This window comes from Chiloscyllium plagiosum, unplaced genomic scaffold (assembly GCF_037043375.1).
Source record: "Chiloscyllium plagiosum isolate Xiang-an unplaced genomic scaffold, Cpla_swu_hap1 HiC_scaffold_13, whole genome shotgun sequence".
Taxonomy (NCBI): domain Eukaryota; kingdom Metazoa; phylum Chordata; class Chondrichthyes; order Orectolobiformes; family Hemiscylliidae; genus Chiloscyllium; species Chiloscyllium plagiosum.
In genome coordinates, this window is record NW_028270151.1 from 68,669,680 (window position 1) to 68,696,869 (window position 27,190).

The 27,190-nt window shown below is 39.6% G+C and overlaps 1 protein-coding gene across 2 annotated transcripts in view; it reads left to right on the plus strand.

Annotated features, from left to right (window-relative positions):
* The first annotated feature begins 316 nt into the window (after nt 1-316).
* The window catches only part of ngef (neuronal guanine nucleotide exchange factor), a 100,120-nt gene continuing 73,246 nt past the window's right edge, over nt 317-27,190 (plus strand). Inside the window, exons 1-3 of one of the 2 annotated variants that reach the window (XM_043701979.2) lie at nt 317-481; nt 20,850-21,134; nt 26,199-26,352. In XM_043701979.2, the coding sequence (XP_043557914.2) occupies nt 20,909-21,134; nt 26,199-26,352 (380 nt within the window). In that variant the 5' untranslated portion in view covers nt 317-481; nt 20,850-20,908. Of the gene's footprint in view, nt 482-20,729; nt 21,135-26,198; nt 26,353-27,190 lie in introns of those variants that run through there. The other variant, XM_087993721.1, reaches the window with a different exon arrangement.

Genomic DNA, 27,190 nt, shown 5'->3' on the forward strand with positions numbered 1-27,190 from the left:
GTACCAGCACCTAAAATGGAACAGACCTGAATGTACAGTTTACATGGGAAGATGCCACAGATTGCTTCAAATATCATCTCTGCTTTTCCTTTGCTTTTCAAATCCTCAAAAAAATAAAATTAATCTGGTAATGTTCAGATTTAAATTGTTGTGTTTTTAGGCTTAGTTTATGTCTTCCATTTGATGCTAAAGATGCAAATCAATACTTTATTATCCTTGAGTTGCTTTTGAATTCAAGTATTTCAATGAGTTAACAGCATATCTGCAAAGCAAACAAACCATTCTGGACTTTAGTATTCAGAGCAGCTACACAGGTTTACAAAGCAACTGTTGAACCCAGGAAATGCTTGAAGACTGAAGTGCTTTCTGGAAATACTTGTCACCTTTAGCACTCAAGTTTAGCTAAAATGGCTGTCCATATTGGAAATGTTTTTGCACATGGAAAAGGTGACTTATTTAGAATAAGGAGAATTTAAAAAAAGTAAGTTACTTTCAAAACTATTCATTCTCAAACTATTCAATTTTGCCTGTAGTCAATTCTTTTGAATAATCCGATTTCCACAGGACTGAACTTTCGTATGATTTTTTCTTGAACTGTCATGCTAAAGGTCAGCATACTGCTACTGCGCTAGAGAGTGCAAGTTGGGACTGTAACTATGTCTTAATTACTGCCTTTACTTTCTCAGAACTCAAACCTGAATGCATGTTAAAGAAATAGCTGTTAAACAGGTTTGAATATACGATAGGTGCTAATAAGGTGATAAATCACTATTCCTACTCTCTGTTTAATTGCATTTATCAAATGGAAACACAAAAACAGGTGTAAGCCATTCAGAACTTTGAAACTATTAAAACATTCAATTGAATCATGGTTGACCTTTCTTTAAGATGTTTACCCCAGTTGGTTCGACAACCCTTAATACTAGTGCTGACTTTAAAAAAGAGATGATCAGTTTCTGTTTGAATTGATAGGGTTAAAGCAGCTTTTTGGAAGGAGAGAGTTTCTGATTTTGTTATCCTTTCATGGTTTCTGTGATTGTTTTTATGTTTTAAGTAAAATATTACTCTACTTCTGATTGCCTTTTCTACTTTTTTCTTTTGTTATCGTAATTGTTTTAAATGTTCAAGCAGCAATCTATTTAATTTACAATGTAGTGGAACATGTAAATTCAGCATTGATAGAGTAACAATAGCAGCTTTAAATTAATAGTGTCCCAAGGAACTTCGCAGCTGTAATTTAAAGTAAAATGTGACTTGGAATTAGATAAGGAAATATTAGGCCAGATGACGAAAAACTTGAGAAAAGAGAAAGGTTTTTGAGGATTGTTTTAAAGGAGGAAAGTGATATAAAGAGACAAAGTGAGGATACTTCAGAGTTTAGGGCCCTGACAGCTGACAATATGGCCAGAAACAGGAGTTGGTGTTATAGAAAGTTTCAAATAACATGTTTAATGGCTGCCGTTGGCTAAAGTGAAAGTGACTTGCAGCAGATGTAAAGATCACAGAGAGCTAGCTTGTACATTACGTGCAAATACATTTCCCTAAATATTCCCTATTTGATAAAAATAACAAAAGAAGAATTGAATTTACTCACATTCGTAGCCTCAAATTATCAAGTGCCAACAAAAAAACTTTATAATTCGTTAACAAAATTGTGAATTCTAGTCTGTCTTATTTCTTTTGTTGCTGCATGTCATAGAGTCATAGAGATGTACAGCATGGAAACAGACCCTTTGGGCCAACTCGTCCATGCTGACCAAATATCCTAATGTAATATAGTTCCATATGCCAGTACTTGGCCCATATCCCTCTAAACCCTTTCTATTCATATACCTGTCCAGATGCCTTTTAAATGGTGTAATTGTACTAGCCTCTACCACTTTCTCTGGCAGCACATTCCATACACGCACCACCCTCTGTGTGAAATAATTGTCCCTTCAGCCTCTTTTATTTCTTTCCCCTCTCATCCTAAACCTATGCCCTCTAGTTCTGGACTCCCATGCCCGAGGGAGAAGACCTTGTCTATTTATCCTATCCATGCCCGTCATGATTTTATAAACCTCTACAAGGTCACCCCTCAGCCTCCGATGCACCAGAGAAAACAGCCCCAGTCTATTCAGTCTCTCCCTGTGTGTTGGGGATATTAACTTAATTTGGCAGTGGGTTTGGATATAGCAGAAGAAGCACTGTAGTTGGTATTGCACAGACAAGTATAGAAGAAGAGCCAACCCATTCTAGAAGGCAATGCAAATTTGGCCAAGACACAAGAGAGCACGGCAAGACTGGATGGTACAGAACAACATCGGTTATCCAAACATCAATTATCCGAATTTTGAACTATCCAAACAAGATCTCAAGGTCATGTAAAAACGTTATCCGTTATCCAAGCTATCAGTTATCCGAACAAAATACTCCCCACCTAACTCTTTTGGATAATTGAAGTTATTCTGTATTTAATTTACTACAAGAAATCTTAAGTCAGACCAGCTGGATTGAGGGTGTATCTTTGCTATCACAGGCTTGAGGAAGGGACAGGATTGACAGTTTATAAATCCGGGCTATAGAACCATCCAGAAAGATGATGGGGGTCTGATGTAAAAAAGGAGGTGGTGTCCCAATATTGATCAAAGAGTTAGTTACTGCAGTAAGGAAAAATGATATCTTAGAAGCTTTCTCAAATGGCCAGTTTAAATATTATAACACAGGATCTGGCTAAAGTGGACTGGGAGCAACTGCTTGTAGAAAAATACACATCACAGCAGTGAGAGTTATTCAAAGGGTTATTAGTGAAAGTGAAGGGCCAACATGTTCCTGTAACAATGAAGGTTTCTCTGGGAACAAGAAGCCCAAAAGAACCTGGATGTAAAGGAACTTACAGGATCGGACAAGGAAGAAGCTTCTGGCAGAAACTCTGTGTTTAAAACACTGAATGCCCTCAAGAAATTTAGACAGTGCAAGGGATTACATAAATAAATTATAAGAGCGAAGAAGGGTCATAAAGAAACACTGACAGATAATATTAAGGAACATTCTGGAAGGAGTAGGATCCATTAGGGACCAAAGTAGCAATCTGTGTATGAAGCCTGAAGACATAGCTGATGTTTTAAATGAGTACTTTGCATCTGTATTCACTGTAGAGAACAAAGGTTAAAAAATAATCAGGGGGGTTACTGTTATATATTTGAATAAATCAGCATTGAGAAATAAGAAGTATTTGTGGTTTTAAAGGGCTTGAAAGTGAATAGATTCTCAGGCACAGGTAAGAAGTGTCCCAGGGTGTTGTGAATCACAAGGGAAGAGATTGCAAGAATCTGACATTAATTTTCACTGACCCAGAATGATCAGTCAGGCTGCCAGCTCCTCAGACTTGTCTTTCAGGATGTACTTGAGGGCTGCCAGTTCCTAGGCAGATGCTGTTTTGGTCTCAAACTCTTCACCAGGTCAACATTCAAGACCTGGTTGGAAAAAGAATTTTTGTAATCTTCTAGGAAATGATTGGCAAACAATGACTTTGTGTCCTGTAGAATGCTACAAATCTCTTCTGGTACATGATAGATTATTAGCCCAAGCTTTAGCTGAGATCAGTGAATTTTGTTTAATGTCTATTATCTGTAACTCCATATCGTCATTCTTCCCCTTGCATTGGCTCTCACCTTCATTTGTCATAGAGTCATGGAGATGTACAGCACAGAAACAAACTCTTTGGTCCAACTGGTCCATGTCAACCAGATATCCGAACCTAATCTAGTCCCATTTGCAAGCACTTGGCCCATATCGTTCTAAACCCTTCCTATTCATATACCCATCCAGATGCCTTTTAAATGTTGCAATTGTACTAGCCTCCACCACTTCATCTGGCAGCTCTTTCCATACATGCACCACAGTCTGTGTGAAAAAGTTGCCTTTAAAGTCCTTTTTAAAATCTTTTCCCTCTCATCTTAAACCTATGCCCTCAAGATCTGGATTCCCTCGTTCCAGTGAAAAGACCTTCTCTATTTACCCAACCATGCACCTCTTGATTTTATAAACCTCTATAAGGTCACGTCTCAGCCTCAAACAGTCCACGGAAAACAGCCTCAGCCTATTCAGCCTCTCCCTATAGTTCAAACCCTCCAACCCTGGCAAAATCCTTGTAAATCTTTTGAACCCTTTCAAGTTTCACAAAATCCTTCCAATAGGAGGGAGACCAGAATTGCACACAATATTTCAAAAATGGCCTAACCAATGTCATGTACAGCCACAACATGACCTCTTAATTCCCATACACAATGTTTTGACCAATAAAGGAAAGCATACCAAACACCTTCTTTACCATCCTATCTACCTATGACTCCACTTTCAAGGAACAATGAACCTTCACTCCAAGGTCTCTTTGTTCAGTAATGCTTGCCAGGACATTACCATTAAGTATGTTATTTCTATCCTGATTTCCCTTTCCAAAATGCAGTTCCTCATATTTATCTAAATTAAACTCCATTTGTCATTCCTCAGCCCATTGGCCCATCTGATCAAGAACCCATTGAACTCAGGTAACCTTCTTTGCTGTCCACTACACCTTTGTCCTGTTGGGTAGAGTACCATTCCATTGTTTGGCTCAATATTACTGTTGTGAATTTCATTTTTGAGTTATAATCTTGAGCTACTTTACAGAGGCTTGCAAAGCTCATGTTGTTACATGTAACACTGCTGTCTGCCTGTCTAGCTGGTATTTCACATTCACTCAATATTCTCCTTCTACAATCTACATTCCATATGTCAGAATCCATTTATTGCCTTTAGGTTTGATGATGCCAACACATTTTGAGGTTATGAGTGATTCATTAGAATCATCATCTGGCCTCACTCCAACAGCCACCTTGATGGGTTTGCTTTGCTTATTTGCGGCCAAACGCTCGTGTACAAAGTGATGTGGCTTCCTGCAATTACAGCACTGCTTTTCCCCACTCGGGGCGCTCTTTCTTTTCTTTTGTATGGTGTCTTCATAGTATTGACTGTGCATTCCAAACCCTGGCCTTAATCTTTCTGTTGACCTTTTTTTACAAATATTTCTTCCTTTTTATTCCAATATAATGTTCTCATTAGCTTCGGAATGTCTCTTAGCAGAATGTAAAATCTTGCCTGTTCTCCCATTAATATGCTATAACTGATGATTGATAAGCGTTAGGGTTACTGAACATGGTGAAAGCTTTCTTGAGAGTACAAATCTCCTCTTTAAATGGATATATCCATGTAAAAGAATCTTTTATGTCTAAGACAAATTTTATCTCTGATAAGAACATCTTACAATTATATTACAAAGCTTACAGGATTCAGTTAGATATGTCACTCCTGTCGCATACTGATCAACATTTTCTCTCTGCTCTGATATTGTACATATTCCATTCAATATTAAATTTTGTGTTCAATGTATGTATACAAAGCTTTCAAAATCTCTCTCCTATTTAGGTTCTCTGCTCCTAAGTGACATTTGTGCTGCATTACAAGTTCCACCACATATTCCCCAGCACTAATACAGGATTGTGAATCATATTTTCAAAGTTCCTTTATTTAGTTCTGTAGCTATTTCGTAGTTTTACCACTGACAGTTAAAATAAAGTTCAATTCTGTACAATATCTTCTCCTTCCATTTGCAAAGCAGCAGAGTGTGGAAAATGCTGGCCTTTCTGATTCACTCAGCACTTCAAAGTTGCAAGTTGTATTGCAGTTTAATTCTTCATTTTACATTTTTAAAGTAGCCAGTTCTCTTATAACACCGTCAAGAAAGACAACCTCAGCTGCATTCTTTTGATATCATATTACCAATAGAGTTTAATGGCTGCAACAAAATGAAAACAATTTCCAGTTTGTGCATAATGAATATTTGCATTTCTTCAAACATAGATCAATTGTAATTGGTGAAGTTCAATAGTTCATAAATACAGTACAAATATCTTGGAGGATTGTGGGTTGGAGGAGATTATAGAGATAGCAAAGTGCCAATAATTTGAAAAAAATTGAGAACAAATGAGAATGAGAATGTTAAAATCAAGTAATTGCTTGACAGAAATTCAGTACAGAACAGCAGCAACAGTGCAGACGGTCTTGGTAACTTCAAACATGAGCAGTAGAGTTTTGGACAAACCCAAGTTTATGGAGAGTGGAATGTGGGAGAGCAGCCAGCAGTGCAGTGGAATAGTTAATAGACTCCCTAAGTCTGGAGCAGGCCATTTGGGCCATCAAGTCTACACCATCCCCTCCAAAGAGCAGCCTACGCAGACCCACCCTCTAATTTATCCCCATAATCCTGCATTCCCCATGGCTAATCCACCTAGCCTGGACACAATGGGCAATTTAGAATGGCCAATTCACCTAATCTACACATTTGTGTGAGGAAAACGGAGCACCCGGGGAAACCCACGCAGACATGGGGAGAATGTGCAAACTCCACACAGTCAGTCACCCAAGCATGGAATCGAACCTAGATTCCTGGTGTTGGCAGGCAGCAGTGCTAACTACTGAGGCACTGTGCCACCCTAAGTCACATTTAGAGGACAAAAATATGAATGAGTGTGTCAGCAGCAGATGCACAGAGATTGGCATGGCGATCTTAATGATGGAATGAATATCATATTGTAAATTCATCTCAGGGTTAATGAGATATTGGGATAGAACTCAAAATGAGCTGGTACTGAATGCCTCAATAAACTTTGGAAGATGTCAAGTGAGATTCAGAGGAAACAGCAGTCCTCATTAAGATGGAGTCCATCCTGTGCCAGGCAAAGAAGGAGAGAAGTTGAGGGGTACCAAATTTCTGGGGTAGGGAATTGGGAGGGAGAATTCCAAGAAGGAGAAGTGAAAGGAAATATGACAATCGAAATGAGGGTTTGAGCAGGAGCAAAGAAAAAAGTTAAAAAGAAAGAGTCACAGTGGAAATAAAGCGATGAGCATGGGTATGGAGCAGCAAGCAAATGATGCATGAGAATTAGCTTACAGAACTCTAGCTAAATTTAATTACTGCACATAAACATTAGGATACACAAAAATCTGAGGAAATAAAAAAAGAAGGGAATCTGGAGTTAAGGTCAGAGGTCCCATGGCAGGACAGAGACAAACTAGGCAGCACAAAGCATCTGCAAATTGTCAAAGTTTGGAAACAGGTGAAACAATTACAGTCCAGATGTAATTTGAGGGTGAAACATTGGAAAATGCACTGATGGATGGATTTCTGTAGGAATGAAGATCCACTGGGTGTACAGAGCCAGTTACAGGGCCAGAAATATGATTGGGCAGTCTGCAGACACCACAAGATACAAAAGCAACAGAGGTTTGATCTTCAACTCAGGCAAGTATTGTCCAAACAGAAAATGGAGGTTGAAATACCAGTATAATCAGTGGCCAGTCACAGACTCAGCAGGGGACTGAGTTCCTTAATCATGACAATAGTGGGGGAAACTGAGTAAAATGGTCAAAGTTATTTTAAATATCATAAGAGAACACCAAATCAGCGACAGAAGTTGAACCTTAGCTAGTAGAAATATCTTCTTGATGTCTTTTGGACCATGATATAAAATAGACAGGAAGTGAAAATGGCCATGAAAAGTTTTTAAAATGTAATTTACTGTTGGCCCAAGGAATTATATTTACAGGGCACTTTTAATCTTAATGTGCTTCATGTAAACATTTTTGAAAAAAATTGACAGTCACTTGAGGAAAGGTCATGATGACCATAAGCTTGGAGATTTTAAGGAGTGTTTGACAGTAGAGAGTGGAGTAGATTAGCAGAGACAGGGCAAGTTTTCAAAAGCTTTGTCATTTCCGTCCTTCAAATTAAGGATAACTGTCAGGCTTTCAAGATTTATGTGTCATCAGGTGACTCATGCCTTTGGGCAAAGAGGAAAATATACTGAAGAAGTCGGATGGGGTTCTCAAATCAGGGTTCTGCTCTCTCTCTTTCTCTCTCTTTCTCTCTCGCTCTCTCTCGCTCGCTCTCTCTCTCTATTGCCACAAGTTGTTCCATATGGCAGTGCTTCAACCATCAAACTGCAACATAATATAGAGCTGAGAAAATAGGCATCTGCCACATAGCCACCAGGAGGTCAGAACAAGAGAAGTGGTAACTATCGAAGAGGATATGGAGTTGGATGAAATTGTAAAGTTAGGGACTAGAGTGAGAAAATAAGGATGAGAATTTTAAATCCAAGAGATGACTTTACCAGTTGCCAATGTAGTCAGTGAGCACAGTGGGGACAGGTGAACGCAAATTCAGACATGGGCAGCAAAGGTTTGAGTGACCCCTGGTTTACAGAGGGTAGAATTTTGGAGACCAGCATGGAGTGTATAGGGATAAGCAAGTCAATAAGTAACAAAGGCAAAATAAAAGTTTCAGCAGCAAATGAGCTGACACAGAATAAATCAGACAATGTTATGGAGGTGGATGTAAGTAATTGTGCAAATGTAAGGTTAGAGGTTTACAGAGACAGAGTCATAGAGATCTACTGCATAGAAAAAAGACACTTCAGACCATTACATCCACGTCAATAAAATTAACCACCTAACTGAGTAGAGTGGGTTGTTTCTTGATTATATGTTTTATTGAGATCTGCCTCTTGATTAAATTTTTAAAAATATAAGCCATAAGTACTAAGTTAGCCTGGAGCACTTTTTTTTAGAGCAATAAGACGGTGCTATGTTTTTGGGTATGTAGATTGTTAAACTGCAAAGATTGCCTTTAGTAGCATGATGTGCTCTTCCTGTCAGGTGTGGGAGATTACGGACAGTTTCCATGTTACTGATGATTATGTCTGCAGGAAATGTCTTTGGTTGTGAATCCTATCATATTGCATGGATCAATTGGAGTGGCAGTTAGAGGCAATAAGGAATTTACAAGAGCTAGGGGGTGGATGGATAAATGGCAGTTATAGGAAGGGAGAAAAGCCGCAGATACAGACAGGTGGATAGGTTAACTCCAGGAGGTGTAGGAGGGGTAGGCAGGTTCTGCAGGAGTTCTGCAGATTCTGCTATCCCCATTTCAAACAAGCATGCTGTTTTGGAAAATGTAGGTGGTGATGGACTCTTAGGGGAATATAGCATGAACAGCCAAGTTTCCGATACCGAGAATGACTCTAATCTAATAAGGGGGACATCAAGTTCCAAGCGATCAATTGTGATGGGGGAGTCTCTAGTCAGGGGCACAGACAGACATTTCTGTGGCCAACAACAAGAAATCAGAATAGTGTGTTACCTTCCTGGCGCTAAGATCAATGATATCTCGGAGAGAGAATGGTTTAAAGAGGAGAGGGACCAGCAGGAGATTGTTGTACACATTAGAACTAAGGACATAGTAGGGGGAAAGGGTGAGATTCTGAAGGGAGAATATAGAAAGTTAGGCAGGAATTTGAATATGAGGTCCTCGAGGGTAGTAGTATTGAGAGTACTCCCAGTGCTACGAGCTTGTGAGGATAGGAAGAGGTGGATAAGGCAGATGAATGCATGGCTGAAGAGCTGGTGCAAGGGTGAAGGGTTCACATTATTAGATTATTGGAATCTCTTCTGGAGTAGTAGTGACCTGTACAAGAAGGAAGCATTGCACCTGAATTGGAAGGGGACTAATATTCTGGCAGGGAGATGTGCTAGAGCTGCTCAGGAGGATTTAAGCGGGGGATGTGAGGGAAGGTGTGGCGGTGGGGGGTGGCAGGGTACCCAGGAAGATAGTGAGGACAGGCAGCGAGTCAAACAGTCAAAGCAAAGAACTAAGGTAGGACCGATAAATTAAACTGCATTTATTTCAATGCAAGGGGCCTAAACAGGAAAGGTAGATGAACTGAGGGCATGGTTAGGAACATGGGACTGGGATATCATAGCAATTACAGAAACATGGTTCAGGTATGGGCAGGACAGGCAGCTTAATGTTTCAGGATACAAATGCTACAGGAAGGATATGAAAGGATAGAAAGGTGGCGGGGGAGGGACACAGTAGAGGAGGGGGAGTGGCGTTTTTGAAAAGGGATAGCATTACAGCTGTGCTGAGGGAGGATATTCCTGGAAATACATCCAGGGAAGTTATTTGGGTGGAACTGAGAAATAAGAAAGGGACGATCACCTTATAGATTCCTCCCCCTGCCCCTCCCCCCACCAACAGTCAGTGGTAAATTGAGAAACAAATTTGTAAGGAGATCTCAGTTATCTGTAAGAATAATAGGGCGGTTATGTTAGGGGATTTTAACTTTCCAAACATAGACTGGGACTGCCATAGTGTTAAGGTTTTAGATGGAGAGGTAGGGTTTTAGATGGAGAGGAATTTGTTAAGTGCGTAAAAGAAAATATTCTGACTCAGTGTGTGGATATACCTACGAGAGAAGGTGCAAAACTTGACCTACTCTTGGAAAATAAGGCAGGGCAGGTGACTGAGGTGTCAGTGGGGGAGCACGTTGGGGCCAGCGACCATAATTCTATTCGTTTTAAAATAGTGATGGAAAAGGATAGACCCAATCTAAATGTTGATGTTCTACATTGGAGGAAGGTCAATTTTGACAGTATTAGGCAAGAACTTTCAAAACTTGATTGCGGTCAAATGTTTGCAGGTAAAGGGAAGGCAGGAAAATTGAACGCCTTCAAAAATGAGGTAATGAGAGTCCAGAGATAGTATATTCCAGTTAGGCTGAAAGGCAAGGCTGATAGAGTCATAGAGATGTACAGCACGGAAATAGACCCTTTGGTCCAACTCGTCCATGCCGACCATATGTCCCAACCCAATCTAGTCCCACCTGCCAGTACCCGGCTCATATCCCTCCAAACCCTTCCTATTCATATACCCATCCAAATGCCTCTTAAATGTTGCAATTGTACCAGCCTCCACCACTTCCTCTGGCAGCTTATTCCATGCACGTACCACCTTCTGCGTGAAAACGTTGCCCCGTAGATCTCTTTTATATCTTTCCTCTCTCACCCTAAACCTATGCTCTATAGTTCTGGACTCCCTGATCCCAGGGAAAAGACTTTGCCTATTTATCCTATCCAAGGCCCTCATAATTTTGTAAACTTCTATATGGTCATCCCTCAGCCTCCGACGCTCCAGGGAAAACAGCCCCAGCCTGTTCAGCCTCTCCTTATAGCTCAAATCCTTCAACTCTGGCAACATCCTTGTAAATTTTTTCTGAACCCTTTCAGGTTTCACAACATCTTTCCGATAGGAAGGAGACCAGAATTGCACGCAATATTCCAACAATGGCCTAACCAATGTCCTGTACAGCCACAACATGACCTCCCAACTCCTGTACTCAATATTCTGACCAATAAACAAAAGCATACCAAACACCTTCTTCACTATCCTTTCTACCTGCGATTCCACTTTCAAGGAGCTATGAACCTGCACTCCAAGGTCTCTTTGTTCAGCAACACTCCCTAAGACCTTACCAATAAGTGTATACGTCCTGCTAAGATTTGCTTTCCCAAAATGCAGCACCTCGCATTTATCTGAATTAAACTCCATCTGCCACTTCTCAGCGCATTAGCCTATCTGGTCAAGATCCTGTTGTAATCTGAGGTCACACTCTTCGCTGTCCACTGCACCTCCAATTTTGGTGTCATCTGCAAACTTACTAACTGTATCTCTTATGCTCGCATCCAAATCATTTACATAGATGACAAAAAATAGAGGACACAACACCAATTCTTGCGGCACTCCACTGGCCACACGCCTCCAGTGTGTAAAACAACCCTCCACCACCTTTGAACCAGTTCTGTATCCAAGTGGCTAGTTCTCCCTGTATTCCGCGTGTGAGACATGATTTCCCACACACAAAGCCATGTTGATTATCCCTAATCAGTCCTTGCCTTTCCAAATACATGTAAATCCTGTCCCTCAGGATTCCCTCCAACAACTTGCCCACCACTGATGTCAGGCTCACTGGTCTATAGTTCCCTGGCTTGTACTTACCACCTTTCTTAAACAGTGGCACCACGTTAGCCAACCTCCAGTCGTCCGGCACCTCATCTGTGACTATCGATGATACAAATATCTCAGCAAGAGGCCCAGCAATCACTTCTCTAGCTTCCCACAGAGTTCTAGGGTACACCTGATCATGTCCTGGGGATTTATCCACCTTTATGCATTTCAAGACATCCAGCACTTCCTCCTCTGTAATATGGACATTTTGCAAGATGTCACCATCTATTTCCCTAATGTCTATATTTTCCAAGTCCTTTTCCATAGTAAATACTGATGCAAAATGCTCATTTAGTATCTCCCCCATTTTCTGCAGCTCCACACAAAAGCCGCCTTGCTGATCTTTGAGGGCCCTATTCTCTCCCTACTTACCCTTTTATCCTTAACATATTTGTAAAATCCCTTTGGATTCTCCTTAATTCTATTTGCCAAAGCTATCTCATGTCCCCTGTTTGCCCTCCTGATTTCCTTCTTAAGTATTCTCCTACTGCCTTTATACTCTTCTAAGGATTCACTTGATCTATTCTGTCTTTGCCTTACATGTGCTTCCTTCTTTTTCTTAACCAAACCCTCAATTTCTTTAGCCATCCAGCATTCCCTATACCTACCAGCCTTTCTTTTCACCCTAACAGGAATATACTTTCTCTGGATTCTCGTTATCTCATTTCTGAAGGCTTCCCATTTTCCAGCCGTCCCTTTATCTGCGAACATCTGCCTCCAATCAGCTTTCGAAAGTTCTTGCCTAATACCGTCATGATTGGCCTTTTTCCAATGTAGAACGTCAACTTTTAGATCTGGTCTATCCTTTTCCATCACTATTTTAAATCTAATGGAATTATGGTCGCTGGCCTCAAAGTGCTCCCCCACTGACACCTCAGTCACCTGCCCTGCCTTATTTCCCAAGAGTAGGTCGAGCTTTGCACCTTCTCTAGTAGGTACATCCACATACTGAATTAGAAAATTCTCTTGTACACACTTAACAAATTCCTCTCCATCTAAACCTTTAACACTATGGCAGTCCCAGTCTATGTTTGGAAAGTTTAAATCCCCTACCATAACTACCCTATTATTCTTACAGATAACTGAGATCTCCTTACAAGTTTGTTTCTCAATTTCCCTCTGTACTATTAGGAGGTTTATAACACAATCCCAATTAGGTGATCGTCCCTTTCTTATTTCTCAGTTCCACCCAAATAGCTTCCCTGGATGTATTTCCAGGAATATCCTCCCTCAGCACAGCTTTAATGCTATCCTTTATCAAAAATGCTACTCCCCCTCCACTCTTGCCTCCCTTTCTATCCTTCCTGTAGCATTTGTATCCTGGAACATTAAGCTGCCAGTCCTGCCCATCCCTGAGCCATGTTTCTGTAATTGCTATGATATCCCAGTCCCATGTTCCTAACCATGCCCTGAGTTCATCTGCCTTCCCTGTTAGGCCCTTTGCATTGAAATAAATGCAGTTTAATTAATTAAGCCTCCCTGCCCTGACTGTTTGATTCACTTCTCTTCTCAACTGTATCCGTCTCAGATTGACCTCTTTCCTCACTATTGCCCTGCACCCCCACACCCCCCCCCCACCCCCTTACTAGTTTAAATCCTCCCGAGCAACTCTAGCAAATTTCCCTGTCAGTATATTCGTCCCCTTCCAATCCATCCTTTTTGTACAGGTCACTTCTACCCCAAAAGAGATTCCAATGATCCAAAAATGTGAATCCTTCTCCCATACACCAGCTCCTCAGCCATGCATTCATCTGCTCTATCCTCCTATTCCTGCCCTCACTAGCTCGTAGTACCAGGAGTAATCCAGATATTACTACTCTAGAGGACCTCCTTTTTTAATTTCTGCCTAACTCTCTGTATTCTCCTATCAGATTCTCAACCTTTTCCCTTCCTATGTCGTTGGTTCCAATGTGGACAATGACCTCTTGCTGGCCCCTCTCCCACATGAAAACATCCTGCACCGTCTCTGAGACATCCTTGATCCTGGCACCAGGGAAGGAACACACCATTCTGATATTTCGCTGCTGGCCACAGAAACGTCTGTCTGTACCTGGGACTGGAGAATCTCCTAACACAATTGATCTCTTGGAAGTCGACATACCCCTTGTTGCATTAGAGACAGTCTCATTACCAGAAACTTGGCTGTTCGTGCTACGTTCCCCTGAGAATCCATCACCCCCTACATTTTCCAAATTAGCATATCTGTTTGAAATGGGTATAGCCACAAAAGACTCCTGCACTCGCCGCCTACCTCTCTTACCTTTCCTGGAGTTAACCCATCTATGTGACTGTATGTGAGACTTGCCCCCCTTCCTATAGCTGCCATCCATCACATACTGTTGCTGTTGCAAATTCCTCATTGCTTCTAACTGTCTCTCCAACTGATCCATTCGGTCTGATAAGATTTGCAACCAACAGCATTTTTGGCAGATATAATCTGCTGTAATCCTTAAACTCTCTTTAAACTCCCACATCTGACAAGAAGCACATATCACTGTACTAAAAGCCACTTTTTGCTCCTTCACAATCTACAGACCCAGAAAATAACACTGTCTTATTCCTCTAGAAAACACTGCCCCAGGTTAAATTAATAGTTATGGCTTATATTTTAAGTTTAATCAAGAGTCATGTCTCCAAAAAACATCTAATCAAGAAAGAATCAATTCTACTCATTACTGCAGATTTTCTGTGATCACACTTAAAACAACAATGCACATATCTGCTTCTGTGTTGTGAACTTCACCCAACAGTTCCTCCAAGATCAGTTGTGAATTTCACTGTTAGTTAATTTTCCCAGACGCACTCCGATATCAGCAATACATGAATTCAAACAGCAAAGGCAGTGTCAGTTCCTTTCTCTCTTTCTCTCCTGCACTAACCTGGTGTAGGGAATGCTGGATGACTAGAGAAATTGAGATTTTGGTTAAGAAAAAGTAGGAAGCATGTGTCAGGTATAGCCAGGAGAGATGAATCCTCAGAAGAGTATAAAGGCAGCAGGAGTATACTTAAGAGGGAAATCAGGAGGGCAAAAAGGCAACATGAGATAGATTTGGCAAATAGGGTTAAGGAGAATCCAAAGGAATTCGAAAAATACATTAACGACAAAAGGATAACTAAGGAGAGACTAGGGCACCTCAAAGATCAGCAAGGCAGCCTATGTGTGGAACTGCAGGAGATGGGGCAGATACTAAATGAGTATTTTGCATCAGTGTTTACCAGGGAGAAGGAATGGGATGTCGGGAATTAGATGGTGACATCTTGAAAAATATCCATTTTACAAAGGAAGAAGTGCTGGATGTCTTAAAATGCATAAAGGTAGATAAACCCGCAGGACCTGATCAGGTGTACCCTAGAAATCTGAGGGAAGCTATGGAAGTGATTGCTGGGCCCCTTGCTGAGATATTTGTATCATCAATAGTCAAAGGTGAGTTGACAGAAGGTTAGCTAAAGTGGTGCCACTATTTCAGAAAGCTGGTAAGGAAAAGCCATGGAACCTAACATCAGTGGTGGGCATATTGTTGGAGGGAACCCTGAGGGACAGGATTTACATGTATTTGTAAAGGCAAGGACTGATTAAGAATAGTCAACATGGCTTTGTGCTTGGGAAATCATGTCTCATGATCTTGATTGAGTGTTTTGAAGAAGTATCAAAGACGTTTGATGAAGGCAACACAGTGGGTGTGATCTATATAGACACCAGTAAGGTGTTTGACAAAGTTCTTCATGGTAGATTGCTTAGCAAGGCTAGATCACTTGGAATAGAGGGAGAACTAACTATTTGGATACAGAAATGGCTCGAAGGTAGAAGACAGAGGGTGGTGGTGGAGGGTTGCTTTTCAGAGTGGAGGCGTGTGACCAGTGGGTGCCACAAGGATTGATGCTGAGTCCAATGCTTTTTGCCATTTATATAAATGATTCAAATGTGAACACAGGAGGTATAGTTTGTAAGTTTGCAGATGACACCAAAATTGGAGGTGTAGTGGACAGCGAAGAAGGTTACTTCAGAGTACAACAGGATCTTGATCAGATGTCCCAATGGGCCGAGGATTGGCTGATGGAGTTTAATTTAGATAAATGTGAGGTGCTACATTTTGGAAAGGCAAATCATGGCAGGACTTATACACTTAATGGTAAGGTCCTGGGGAGTATTGCTGAACAAAGAGACCTTGGAGTGAAGGTTCATAGTTCCTGGAAAGTGGAGTTGCAGGTAGATAGGATAGTGAGGTAGGCATTTGGTTTTCTTTCCTTTATTGGTCAGAGTATTGAATGTGGGAATTGGGAGGTCATGTTGCAACTGTATAAGACATTGGTTAGGCCACTTTTGGAATATTGTATGCAGTTCTGGTCTCTCTCCTATCAGAAGGATGTTGTGAACCTTGAAATGGTTCAGAAAAGATTTATAAGGACGTTGCCAGAGTTGGAAGCTTTGTGCTATAGGAATAGGCTAAATAGGCTGGAGCTGTTTTCCTTGGAGCGTCAGAGGCTGAGAGGTGATCTTATAGAGGTTTACAAATTTATCGAGGCATGGATAGGATAAATAGACAAGGTCTGTTCCCTGGGGTGGGGGAATCCAGAACTAGAGGGCATCAGTTTAGGGTGGAAGGGGAAAAATTTAAAAGGGACCTAAGGGGAAACTTTTTCACACAAAGGGCGGTACGTGTATGGAATGAGCTGCCAGAGGAAATGGTGGAGGCTGGTACAGTTACAGCATTTAATAGGCATCTGGAATGGTATATGAATCGGAAGGTTTAGAGGGATATGGGCCAATTGCTGGCAAATGGGCGTAGGTTAGGTTAGGATATCTGGTCGGCATGGATGAGTTGGACCCAAGTGTCTGTTTCTGTGCTGTACATCTCTATGAGTCTATGACTCTGTAACTATTCTAATCCCATTTTCCAGCACTTGGCCTATAGTCTTGCATTCTTTGGCATTGCATTTGCACATATAAGTACATCTTAAATGTTCTGAGAGTTTCTGCCTCTAGCACCCTTACCAGCAGTGAGTTCCAGATTCCCACCACCGTCTAAGTGAAATTGTTTTTCCCACGTCTTCAATAAGTCTTCTGTCCTTTAAGTTAAACCTATTTCTCCTGCCCCCTTGTCTTGGAATCATATTTGACATTAAGATTGCAAGCTAGCTAGCTATTCTCAGACTGTTGCCATAGAGAGCTTCCAGTGACTTAGAAAAGGAATTAAGAATGAGGACTGAAAACAATAATCAGTCTTCCCAGCATTTCGCTGGAGGAAATTTCTGTTTATTGAGGCCCTAGTGTCAGATGAACAGTCCGATATTTTGGAAACTGCAGTGGAATTAGGAGAGCTTCTGGTGAGGCAGGGAAAATTTACTCCATGCTTTGGGTGTTTCCAAGGGCAGTAAGTGGATACACTTGAAAGGTGTACAAATAGCTCCTTGGAGGACACCAAAAGTAACAGAGTGGTCTATAAAAATTGAACCAGAGTGGTTTCACTGTTGGACAACAAGGAATAGTCATTTGGAGGAAGATGGTGTGATGAACAAAGGCAGACCGGTCAAGAAGGACGAGGAGCTAAAAATGATCTTTGTCAGAGGATGTAATATGGGACTTTGTGAGCTGTTTCATACTGTGGCAGAGGCAGAAACCTAATTGGAAGGCTTGAAAGATTGAGTTCTGGGAAAGACAGGAATAAATTCAAGAGGTAACAATACATCAAACACTGTGAAAACAAAACTAACCAAGCAAGGATGCTGGGGTCAAGGATTGGTTTCTTGAGAGAAATGACGGTGGCAGATTAAAGAACAAAGGGGCTTATGAAAGGAGAGAACTGTTAACAATATTTGCTAATAGGGTATCGGGTTGGGCAATAAGCAGTTTATTAGAAATAGGTTTGGGGGAACAGGAAGTGGGTGTCTTGGACAAGATGATGTTTGAGGGCATGTGGGGAGATAACAGAGAAATTAGAGAAAGTTTCAAGTTGGGGGTCTAGAGGAGAGGGAGCTTTAGCTGAAGGGATATGGCAGGAGCAGTTAATTGGCTGGCCTTAGTCATAGTGATAAAGAAGTTGTTGAGCCATAAACCTCTCACATCAATTGTTGGAGGTAAGGATGGAAGGGAAAGGACCTAAAGAAGATAGTTTTCACCCTGTTCTACTTGTTTCCCTGACCTCTCAGTTATCTGCTTATGCTCTCACAAGATCTATCAAAGTGGCTGGCTGTGCAACCTGTCTTTTAAGTCACAGAATAACGCAGCTACTGCTATGAAAAAAGGGGCATGGTTTGACTTCCCCCCCATTATACTGCACTATGAGGAATCTGTTGGATTTAAAGTACACTGTGCATTTCTGAAGGAGGTGCATTTGGAATTTCCTGCCAGAAATGTGAGTTCTTCCTTAATAATAAAAAAAGAGTGGAATAGCAATTTGCCTGTAATTGCCATTCCTTAGAAAAATCCAGCCTAATATGTCATGTGAAAGTCTGCATCTCTCTTAATTATCAGTTTTATTTTTAGTTTCCCAAATTGTCTGTCACAACAGCAGTGCTGTGACCGTATTCATAAATAGGCCAAGGTGGCATCTAAAGCCCAAAGTAAATTAGATTTAGGAAAATAGGTTTTGATTTACTTAACTGAGGTTCAGTCACATTTAATGTTATCATTACCACCACACAGCTAGGAGATTCCTGTGATTCTATATACCCCCTACACCACTCCTTTTCTTTACTTCACTTTCCTCCTAAAAAATAATTCTTGAAACCTACCTCATTAAGCAAGGCTTTGGTCATCTTGTCTAATATTCCCTTATGCTGTTCAGGATCAGATGTTGTTTTACAATGTACCAGTGAAATATCTTGGAATATTTAATTATATTAGAGTTGCTAAGTATAACTTGTCAAATTGCTTACAAAATGCTAAAAGGGATAAGGAATTACAGAGAATTTGGGATTAGCCAGGGGTCATCAGGTCATTTTTCTTTCACCACTTTGATGAAAAATAGGCAGAGCAGAGGTAGAAGGTAGAAACTTACCTGCCTTTCATTTCCTGCAATTATACTCAGAATAACTCTCCTTGTCCTACTGCTGCAGCATGCCCCTTGAGTCCTGCAAAGATTTATCCTTAGGCCCTCTCCTCTTCATTATGTTCATGTTGCATTTGGTGACACTGTCTGTATACATTAGGGCAGTTTTCATTAATGACCATTCAGCTCTCACTACTTACAGTCTCTTTACTGCTTCGGTGTTTAGTTCTAGGTGAATGTGCTTTCTAGCAGCATTAGGAAAACTCATTATGTTTGATCACTATCTGAACATTCATAACCTCGACACCAGTTTCATTTCCCTTTACCAAGGCACTGCCGGAAACCAAATTGTCCTTTCAGACTCCGTGTTGAGCTTCTGACATCAAATTCCCTTCATCCCAAAATACTTTTGTTTCCACCTTTGTAACACTGACCACCTTAATCACTGAAACCCTCATCCATATCTTCCTCAACTTTGACCCATTTTATATCCCTCTGCTTAATTGATGTCGAGCATGTATGAAGCCAATAATTTTCCCAATCTAACCCGATTTGCTTTCTTCCCACTGCTTCCAGATGTTAACCTGCATTTTTGAGCAGGTGAGTGGGACATCTACAGAAAGGAGATTGGAGCCTTGCTTGAATTATGTGGATTGGACTTGATCCACGATTTTAGCTGGAGGCCTGAATGGAGAAGTAAATGGCTTCTTCTTCAAGCCAGAGATTATGGGCTAAAAAAAGACCCCAAGAGTAAAATTGCTTAGTGTAACTTTAAGGTAGTTCTTGTAAGTAAGCTTTGAACCTTTGTGTCCTGGGCTGTAACTTTCCATCCTGAGAGTGACCACCTTACCACCACATTCAGGTGCGTTAGATTCATCTCCATTGGACCCACCCCTCTTTAAAATGCTAGCCAGTTTATCCAATGTTCTCCTTGCCATTCTGCTATCCAATATTTTCAACAAATTGTAGCTGATCTAAAACACTGCTTCCTGTATTTTGTCCATCCAGGCCCAGTTTTCCATCAACCCTATTCCCATTGACTCAAATATCACTCTTTTAATTATAACATAGCTTCATTCCATCTTTGATTCCTCTTGCAGCCCTAAAAACAAACTTTTGCTTCCTGTTCTTTCCATTTCTTTGAAACTATTCTCCCAAATCCCTCTTCAAGTAAGGCTTTTAGACACATAAGCCCATATCCAGACATCAGTTTGTTGTCACCTCTGCCTGCCCATATGGAATTGGGAAAATTGGGCTCTTAGTTTTATTTTGGTAATTAAATATCATCAGAATCTTTAACACAAAACCTGTATTTTGGTTAATCTATCATGATTAGGAGTGGGTGCAAGCAACAAACTTTCAATTTTGCACATTTCTTTCAGCATGGAAATCCTGAAAGAAGAACTGATCATACTGTTCTTAAATTTAAAAACTATATATTTTTTAAACTGTATCACCTTTCCAGTCATTTATCAGAAGACCAGCAATGAGGCATGGTTTTAGCACATTAATTAGCTGATCATCTTAAATATATTGTAATAAATGGAGGCTCTTACAGCATTGCATTGCTTGGCAAATGAACATGGCATGTAGAAAGAGAAGTTTTCTTAAAGGGACAAGCTAACTTAAATAAATAATTTATGTCAAAGTTCTCTTATTTCAGAATGTTATCTGAAATGGACCAAAACAGGGTAGAACCAGGTCTCTTGTTTGGTTTGGAACACATTCCCACCCACTGTACCCTCCTTTAGTAACAGTGCTATTAGTTGTCATGGTAACAAAGATGAATTCATGCCTGGTTACTGACAATATTTCAATAGCTCTCTCTTCATTTCAACAACGATTAACTAACTATAGTATAGATGCCCTTGGAGTAGAAGATTCAGAGATGCACGTTGGATTATAAATATAATCTTTCATTTCTCCCATTTACCAAGATTTCCCAGCATGGATTCAACAGGAATAACACAGCAAGGAAGAATATCAGCATGAAGGGATGAAAGCAAGCAGTATAAACAGTGTGAAGCAGATTGGTGCAGTGAAAATGGATGATGCTCCTGGTGATAACAGGGAACTTGAACTCACTCAACATGACACTGACGACTCAGAACGAGAAGGAAAGAAGCATGTACCCATTCGCAGGAATTCTTTGTTTTACCGATCCATGAGGAGGAAACGACATACCAAGGGTCAGTCTGAATCAGCACCAAGACAAACAGACAGTAAGTTACAATCAATAGAACGTACAGGGTCACAAAATAGTCATAAGACTTCACTGATGAAAAGCAATATTTAATGATTTCCGCAATGTTACAAATGATAATTAGCCTGTTTGTTTAAAAAGAGAAATGCCCTCGATTTTCTTTCTATCTCTCCTGACTGATGTTGGGATAAGGATCCATGTGAAACCAGGTTGCCTTCTGCCACCTTGTCCAATTGCTTACTTCCCACATGTAAGTTTGGCAATGTATGTGCCAACAGGTAACTTATTACAGAGGACTCTACCAAGGAATTGGGGTTTTGAACCTCTTCTCTCTAGGCACCCATATATGCACAGATTTGTTTGAATGATACTAAAGAATGAGAACCCTCCCTGGTTTAAAGGTAGTATGTCCAATCAACTATTCCCCCAGTTGAGATTATGGAACCCAATGCTGACCAAGGATTGAATCTGGAATCTTTCTGGTCAATGGATGACTTTGCCAGTGAAGCGGTTGGTGGAATTCTGACCAAATATCTGAGATACTAATGAACGATGATACAAATTATACTGCATCATCATTCATCAGTTTATGTCTTGGTATTTATGTTGTTAGAGAGGCAGTCTCTCAGTAATTAATGAGGGATAATAACAGAAAGATCACTATCATTATTTTGGTTTTGATAAAATCCTGTGCAAATGGCACTATGCAAGTAAGGTTTGTGAAAAGATTTGCTCCATTGCAATGCAGCACTTAGTAAACAAAAAAGACTTGACGATTTTTTTTATAATCATGGTGCCCCCTTAAGAATAATGAATGATCCAAAGTGCTCTTGCTTACAGTGAAATACTGTAAGCGCACAGAGCTAGCAGTCAGTTTGCCCAGGCAACATCTCCAAAGCTTGTCATTCAGAATACAGAGTTCAGACCCTGTTACTCAGGTAGGAAGAGGGATTTAACATAGTTTCTGTTTGTGTAACATATAAATAATGTTTCTGAGTCTTGATGCTTGTGATATTTAAAACAATTTGGCTCTTGAAGATTGATTGTTTTTTCGTTCAAAATCATTAACAGATTTGAGACTGATCTCTGATATGAAAATGCTATAATATAGTAAGAATAATTTTTCAAAAGCTGCAAATAACTGCCAGTATGAACTGGTTAGATCAAATAAACTGTTCATGTGCTGTATGTCTTATATAATTTAACATCACATACAAAACAGTAATATGTAGGAGGAGTTTATACAATGCCCCAGTGATTTCACTAGCATCAGTGAATGTCCGGCACTATCTCATTCAAGTGACCATTCTATTTTTGGAATATGTTGTTAGCAGTTCAAGCACATGATGCATCAAGTCAGGTACCCCTTTGTTGACAAGCCTTAAGAAAGGGAGTCAACTACAGGTGAGGTCGCTCACCAAGCAGAGATCAGTAATTCAAAACAGTCTGAGATTAATCTGGGACTCCCTGGTCAATAATAGCAATGCAATAAATGTGCATTTACTTACTAAACAATTAGAAGAGCTAACTCATTCATTTAATAATGAGTAACTGATTTGTCTCATTTATAAGATATTTATAAATATAACAGAGTAGCAGTGTGTTATGTGGGATTGAATTGATAGCATCGGCAAAGTGGAGATCAGTCTAAAAAAATTATGTAACCCATTTTGCTTTACAATTTAAGCATCCATAAAATCATTGGACTTAAGGATTAAATTATTGTTCCTAAACTGTCAAGCTTCTGTTTTTTCCCAAACATCAAATTTTCCATGCCATATCCTTAGTTTCACACATCGTTCACCGAAGCAGAGATGTGATTATTGTTGGTGAGAATGTAATTGAAGACAAGTTGTATTTCATATGTAGATTTTTAAAAATGTAATCATTACACAATGACTAAATAATAACATTCAATTTAAACCTTTAAAATAGGGAAAATGATTAATTGAAATGATGATATTGAGTAAAGTATAAAACTGAATAAACTATTATATGTCTGAGAAAATGTAACAGTTCTGTAGCTGTGTTGTTGTGAAATGGTGAGGTAATAAAGTGAACCTGTGAATAAAAGGCTAAATAATGGAGAAGGATGATGACAGGAAACAATACCAGTTTTGGGAAAAAAAAGCAAATGAAAATTTCTGATTGAAAAAAAGCTCTAAAGGACTAAGTGCAAGCATTAGCTATTTATTAACAGTGTATCAATAATTTCTCTACTATTCTCTGCAATCCCTGGCTAACACTTACAAGCTCAAACTCCACTAATTGGTTTACAGACGTTGAATTACAAAACTCAGAAGATTTGCATTTTACCCCTGATTCAAAGCATTCCGCTTTAAACAAAGGAATAAAAAACAATCATGGATGTTTCAGTTTGAAACCCTGACTACAACCCCATCTATCCTATTTATCAGTGAAAAATCTTGATTAGGTTGTTGCAACTCACTATTTCTAATGATTTCTTTTGAAGGTTTCATTACAGTATTGAAGAAAGTGTGCTCAGAGGTTTTCAGGCAATCATTGTTGATATCACTTATTTTTAAGATAATAGCAATTTCTAATGGAAGGATTCCATACCACTAAGACTTGGTACTAGAATTGGAGCAAATACATTTTGGTTTCAGTTGAGTTCAGCATGTGATGATAAATTGAAAGAGATATTTTCAGTGTTTGTATTTGTACAGGAAGCAAAAAGATTCCACAGTTTCATGACTCACCAGAAATAAAATTAACTTTGAGACTGATTGGTTATCGCTGCAGAAAGCTGGAGGTGGACTTAAGTTGTGAGGAATGTGGTAATAATAGGAATGCAGTCTGAGCTCTTGCAAATGAATAATCTTTGCATTATTAATATCGATTTATGTAAATAGGAAATTATTTCTATCACTTAAATTTAACAAATGGAAATATATTTCAAAATGTGTTTTCTCCCGGCAACAAGGGATGGATAGATTCAGTGGGTTTAAACCTGAATATATTTTTCCTTCCTTTCGCACATTGTCACACAAATCATTTTCCAGACCACACTAATATAATGTATTGGTTCCATACTGGAACGCAATACTGTGTATGTCAATCACCATCCAGTATTTGACTTGAGTGCCTCACTATTACTGACATATGCCTTGACAGGGAGGCTATTTGATGAAGATAGCACATTCTGCTTAGGCTCAGGCCTACACTTATCTGATATTTACAGATGGCCAAAGATGTTAATCATTAAAATGTTTCTAAATTTTTGTAAATTATATAGATTCTGTATTTACTTTCCTACATAAGACTATCTTTTTCAAATACTGTGTTAGGTATTGTCCACAAGAAGATGGTGTCTATATGACAGAACATAGATTAATAACAGATCAATACAATATCAGATCATTTATTAATAATCTATCAATTGAAATTAGACTGTTGAGGGGTCTTGTGGTACAGTAGTAGTGTCCATAACTCTGGACCAGCAGGTCTGGGTTCAAGTCCTACCTACTTCAGAGATGTATAGTAATATGTCTGAGCTGGTTGATTAGACACTATCAATAAATGGGAGTAAAGCAGAAAATCCAAATGAAAATGTTAAGTCTTGAGGTCAGAAAAATCAATACTGAATTTACATAAAATCGATTTATGGCAAGCGCTCAAAAAATAAAAGATAAAAAAAAATGCAGTTTGAAAGACTCAGAGCAGGCAGTTCTGACAAAATCTGAAAAGATGAGATAAACTAATCTTTTCAAGTGCCCCATGGAACGTGAAAAAAATTATGAAAAGGTGAATGAGAATCAAACAGTCTGGAAAAGTCTATCATAGGAGAATGGGAATGGAAATGATAAATCCTTTTTTGTACCAGCACAATGTTGAGACCAAAAAGCATGATCAATCTACTAAGTGCTGCCAGCATTTTATGTATTTGGCACAGTAACAAGATCACAGCTTTGGAAGGGCATCGGAAGAAAACAAGAAGGACTGGAAACTGAGAACATGAAAAGCCACACTAGGAAGATGAAATCAATATTCTATGAGCATGAGGATGCACCACTACAGAATTGTGAAATGGAGGGAAAGATAAAAGCCTCGATAGAATGGAGAAGCATTCATGATGTTGAACAGAAGAATTAAGAGGGCCAGAATGTGAGGTAGAATCAAGGCCTTGAGGAAATATTTAAACCGGTATCAGAACAGAACAATTTGGAAGCTTCTGTAGAATTTGCACTTCTGAAATGAGATTATACTCTGGGGGCTAAGAAGCATAAGTGATGTTCTATTATGAATGTAAATGTTAAAGCATTAGTTGCAATGCAAGTTAACCTTGGTTATTTATCAAATTAGGATTTTATCATGTTTTGTAGGCTTTTGGCTAAATTATTTACAATTCAAGCGACCTTACAGGTGATCTTCTGAAAAATGACAATTTCGATGTTATTATCAGATGGATATGCTTGATAATATATTACAGAAATATTAATAATGTATAATGTCTGAAGTTAACACTGGTACATGTATTTACTACATGTAGTGCAGCATTCATGATTTTGAATCTTGAAGTCACCAAACTGAAATCTAAACTTTTCAGTGGCGTGAAACTGGATGCATTTTCTTCATATGTCAGTAAATAGAACAGTACTTTTTAATTGCCCTTGCTACAAGTATGAACAAAATAATCACATTTAGTTGTGAATGTGTCCATGTGGTAAAAATCAGAAACGAGTCACTGGATAACACATTCATAACGTGTTACACCAATTTCAAGCTACCTTTGATAAACCCTAAATTATAATTTAGAAAGATGTGAGTTTAGAAATATCTATTGAAAGCATATATTTATCATTATTTATTTTTTGATGGATTCTAATGAATCTAAAAAAATTACAAAGTTCTTAAAACTATCCAAATCTAATCCATTGTAAATATAAATTGATAATTTTCAACCAACTGTCTTGTCACAATATAAAGTACGTAAATTCCTTGGGTGGATGCCCTGATTGAAACTGCATGTATAACAGAAAATTTAGTCACCTAGCCTTGTGTTTTTGGATGGTGACTTATGTTTTTTTTAATGTTAAACTTTTTCTGTGTTTCATTTGCTTAGATAGCCACAAGACCATGAAAAGAGATGGCCTACAGGAAAGACCAAAAGAACTAGGACTTGCCCCCAAACTTTCTGATTCACTGCCTTGCTGGAAAATTCCCACTATCACCCCGCAGCACATGCAGAGATCTCCACTATTCAGCAACAACCTTGGGTAAGAGCATGAGTAAACAACTCTAGTCTGACATTTTTATGGAGCAAATATAGGGAATTTTTGATGTGGTTTTGACTTGTTTCAATTGATCGATTCTCCAGCAAGTCTCCTAACAGAAATTTTAACCTGATTTTAACTCAAGGTAGATATCAGACAGGCAGCAGGAAGCCATCTTGCTTGTGAGAGACTTGGGCCTCCAGTCAGTTCCCAGTAACACTCAATAGGAACAGCTCTTTGCTGGCGAGTAGGAAAAAGTATTACATAGGACATAGAACATAGAACAGTACAGCACAGAACAGGCCCTTCAGCCCACGATGTTGTGCCGACCATTGATCCTCATGTATGCACCCTCAAATTTCTGTGACCATATGCATGTCCAGCAGTCTCTTAAATGTCCCCAATGACCTTGCTTCCACAACTGCTGCTGGCAACGCATTCCATGCTCTCACAACTCTCTGTGTAAAGAACCCACCTCTGAAATCCCCTCTATACTTTCCTCCAACCAGCTTAAAACTATGACCCCTTGTGTTAGCCATTTCTGCCCTGGGAAATAGTCTCTGGCTATCGACTCTATCTATGCCTCTCATTATCTTGTATACCTCAATTCGGTCCCCTCTCCTCCTCCTTTTCTCCAATGAAAAAAGTCCGAGCTCAGTCAACCTCTCCTCATAAGATAAGCCCTCCAGTCCAGGCAGCATCCTGGTAAACCTCCTCTGAACCCTCTCCAAAGCATCCACATCTTTCCTATGATAGGGCAACCAGAACTGGACGCAGTATTCCAAGTGCGGTCTAACCAAAGTTTTATAGAGCTGCAACAAGATCTCACGACTCTTAAATT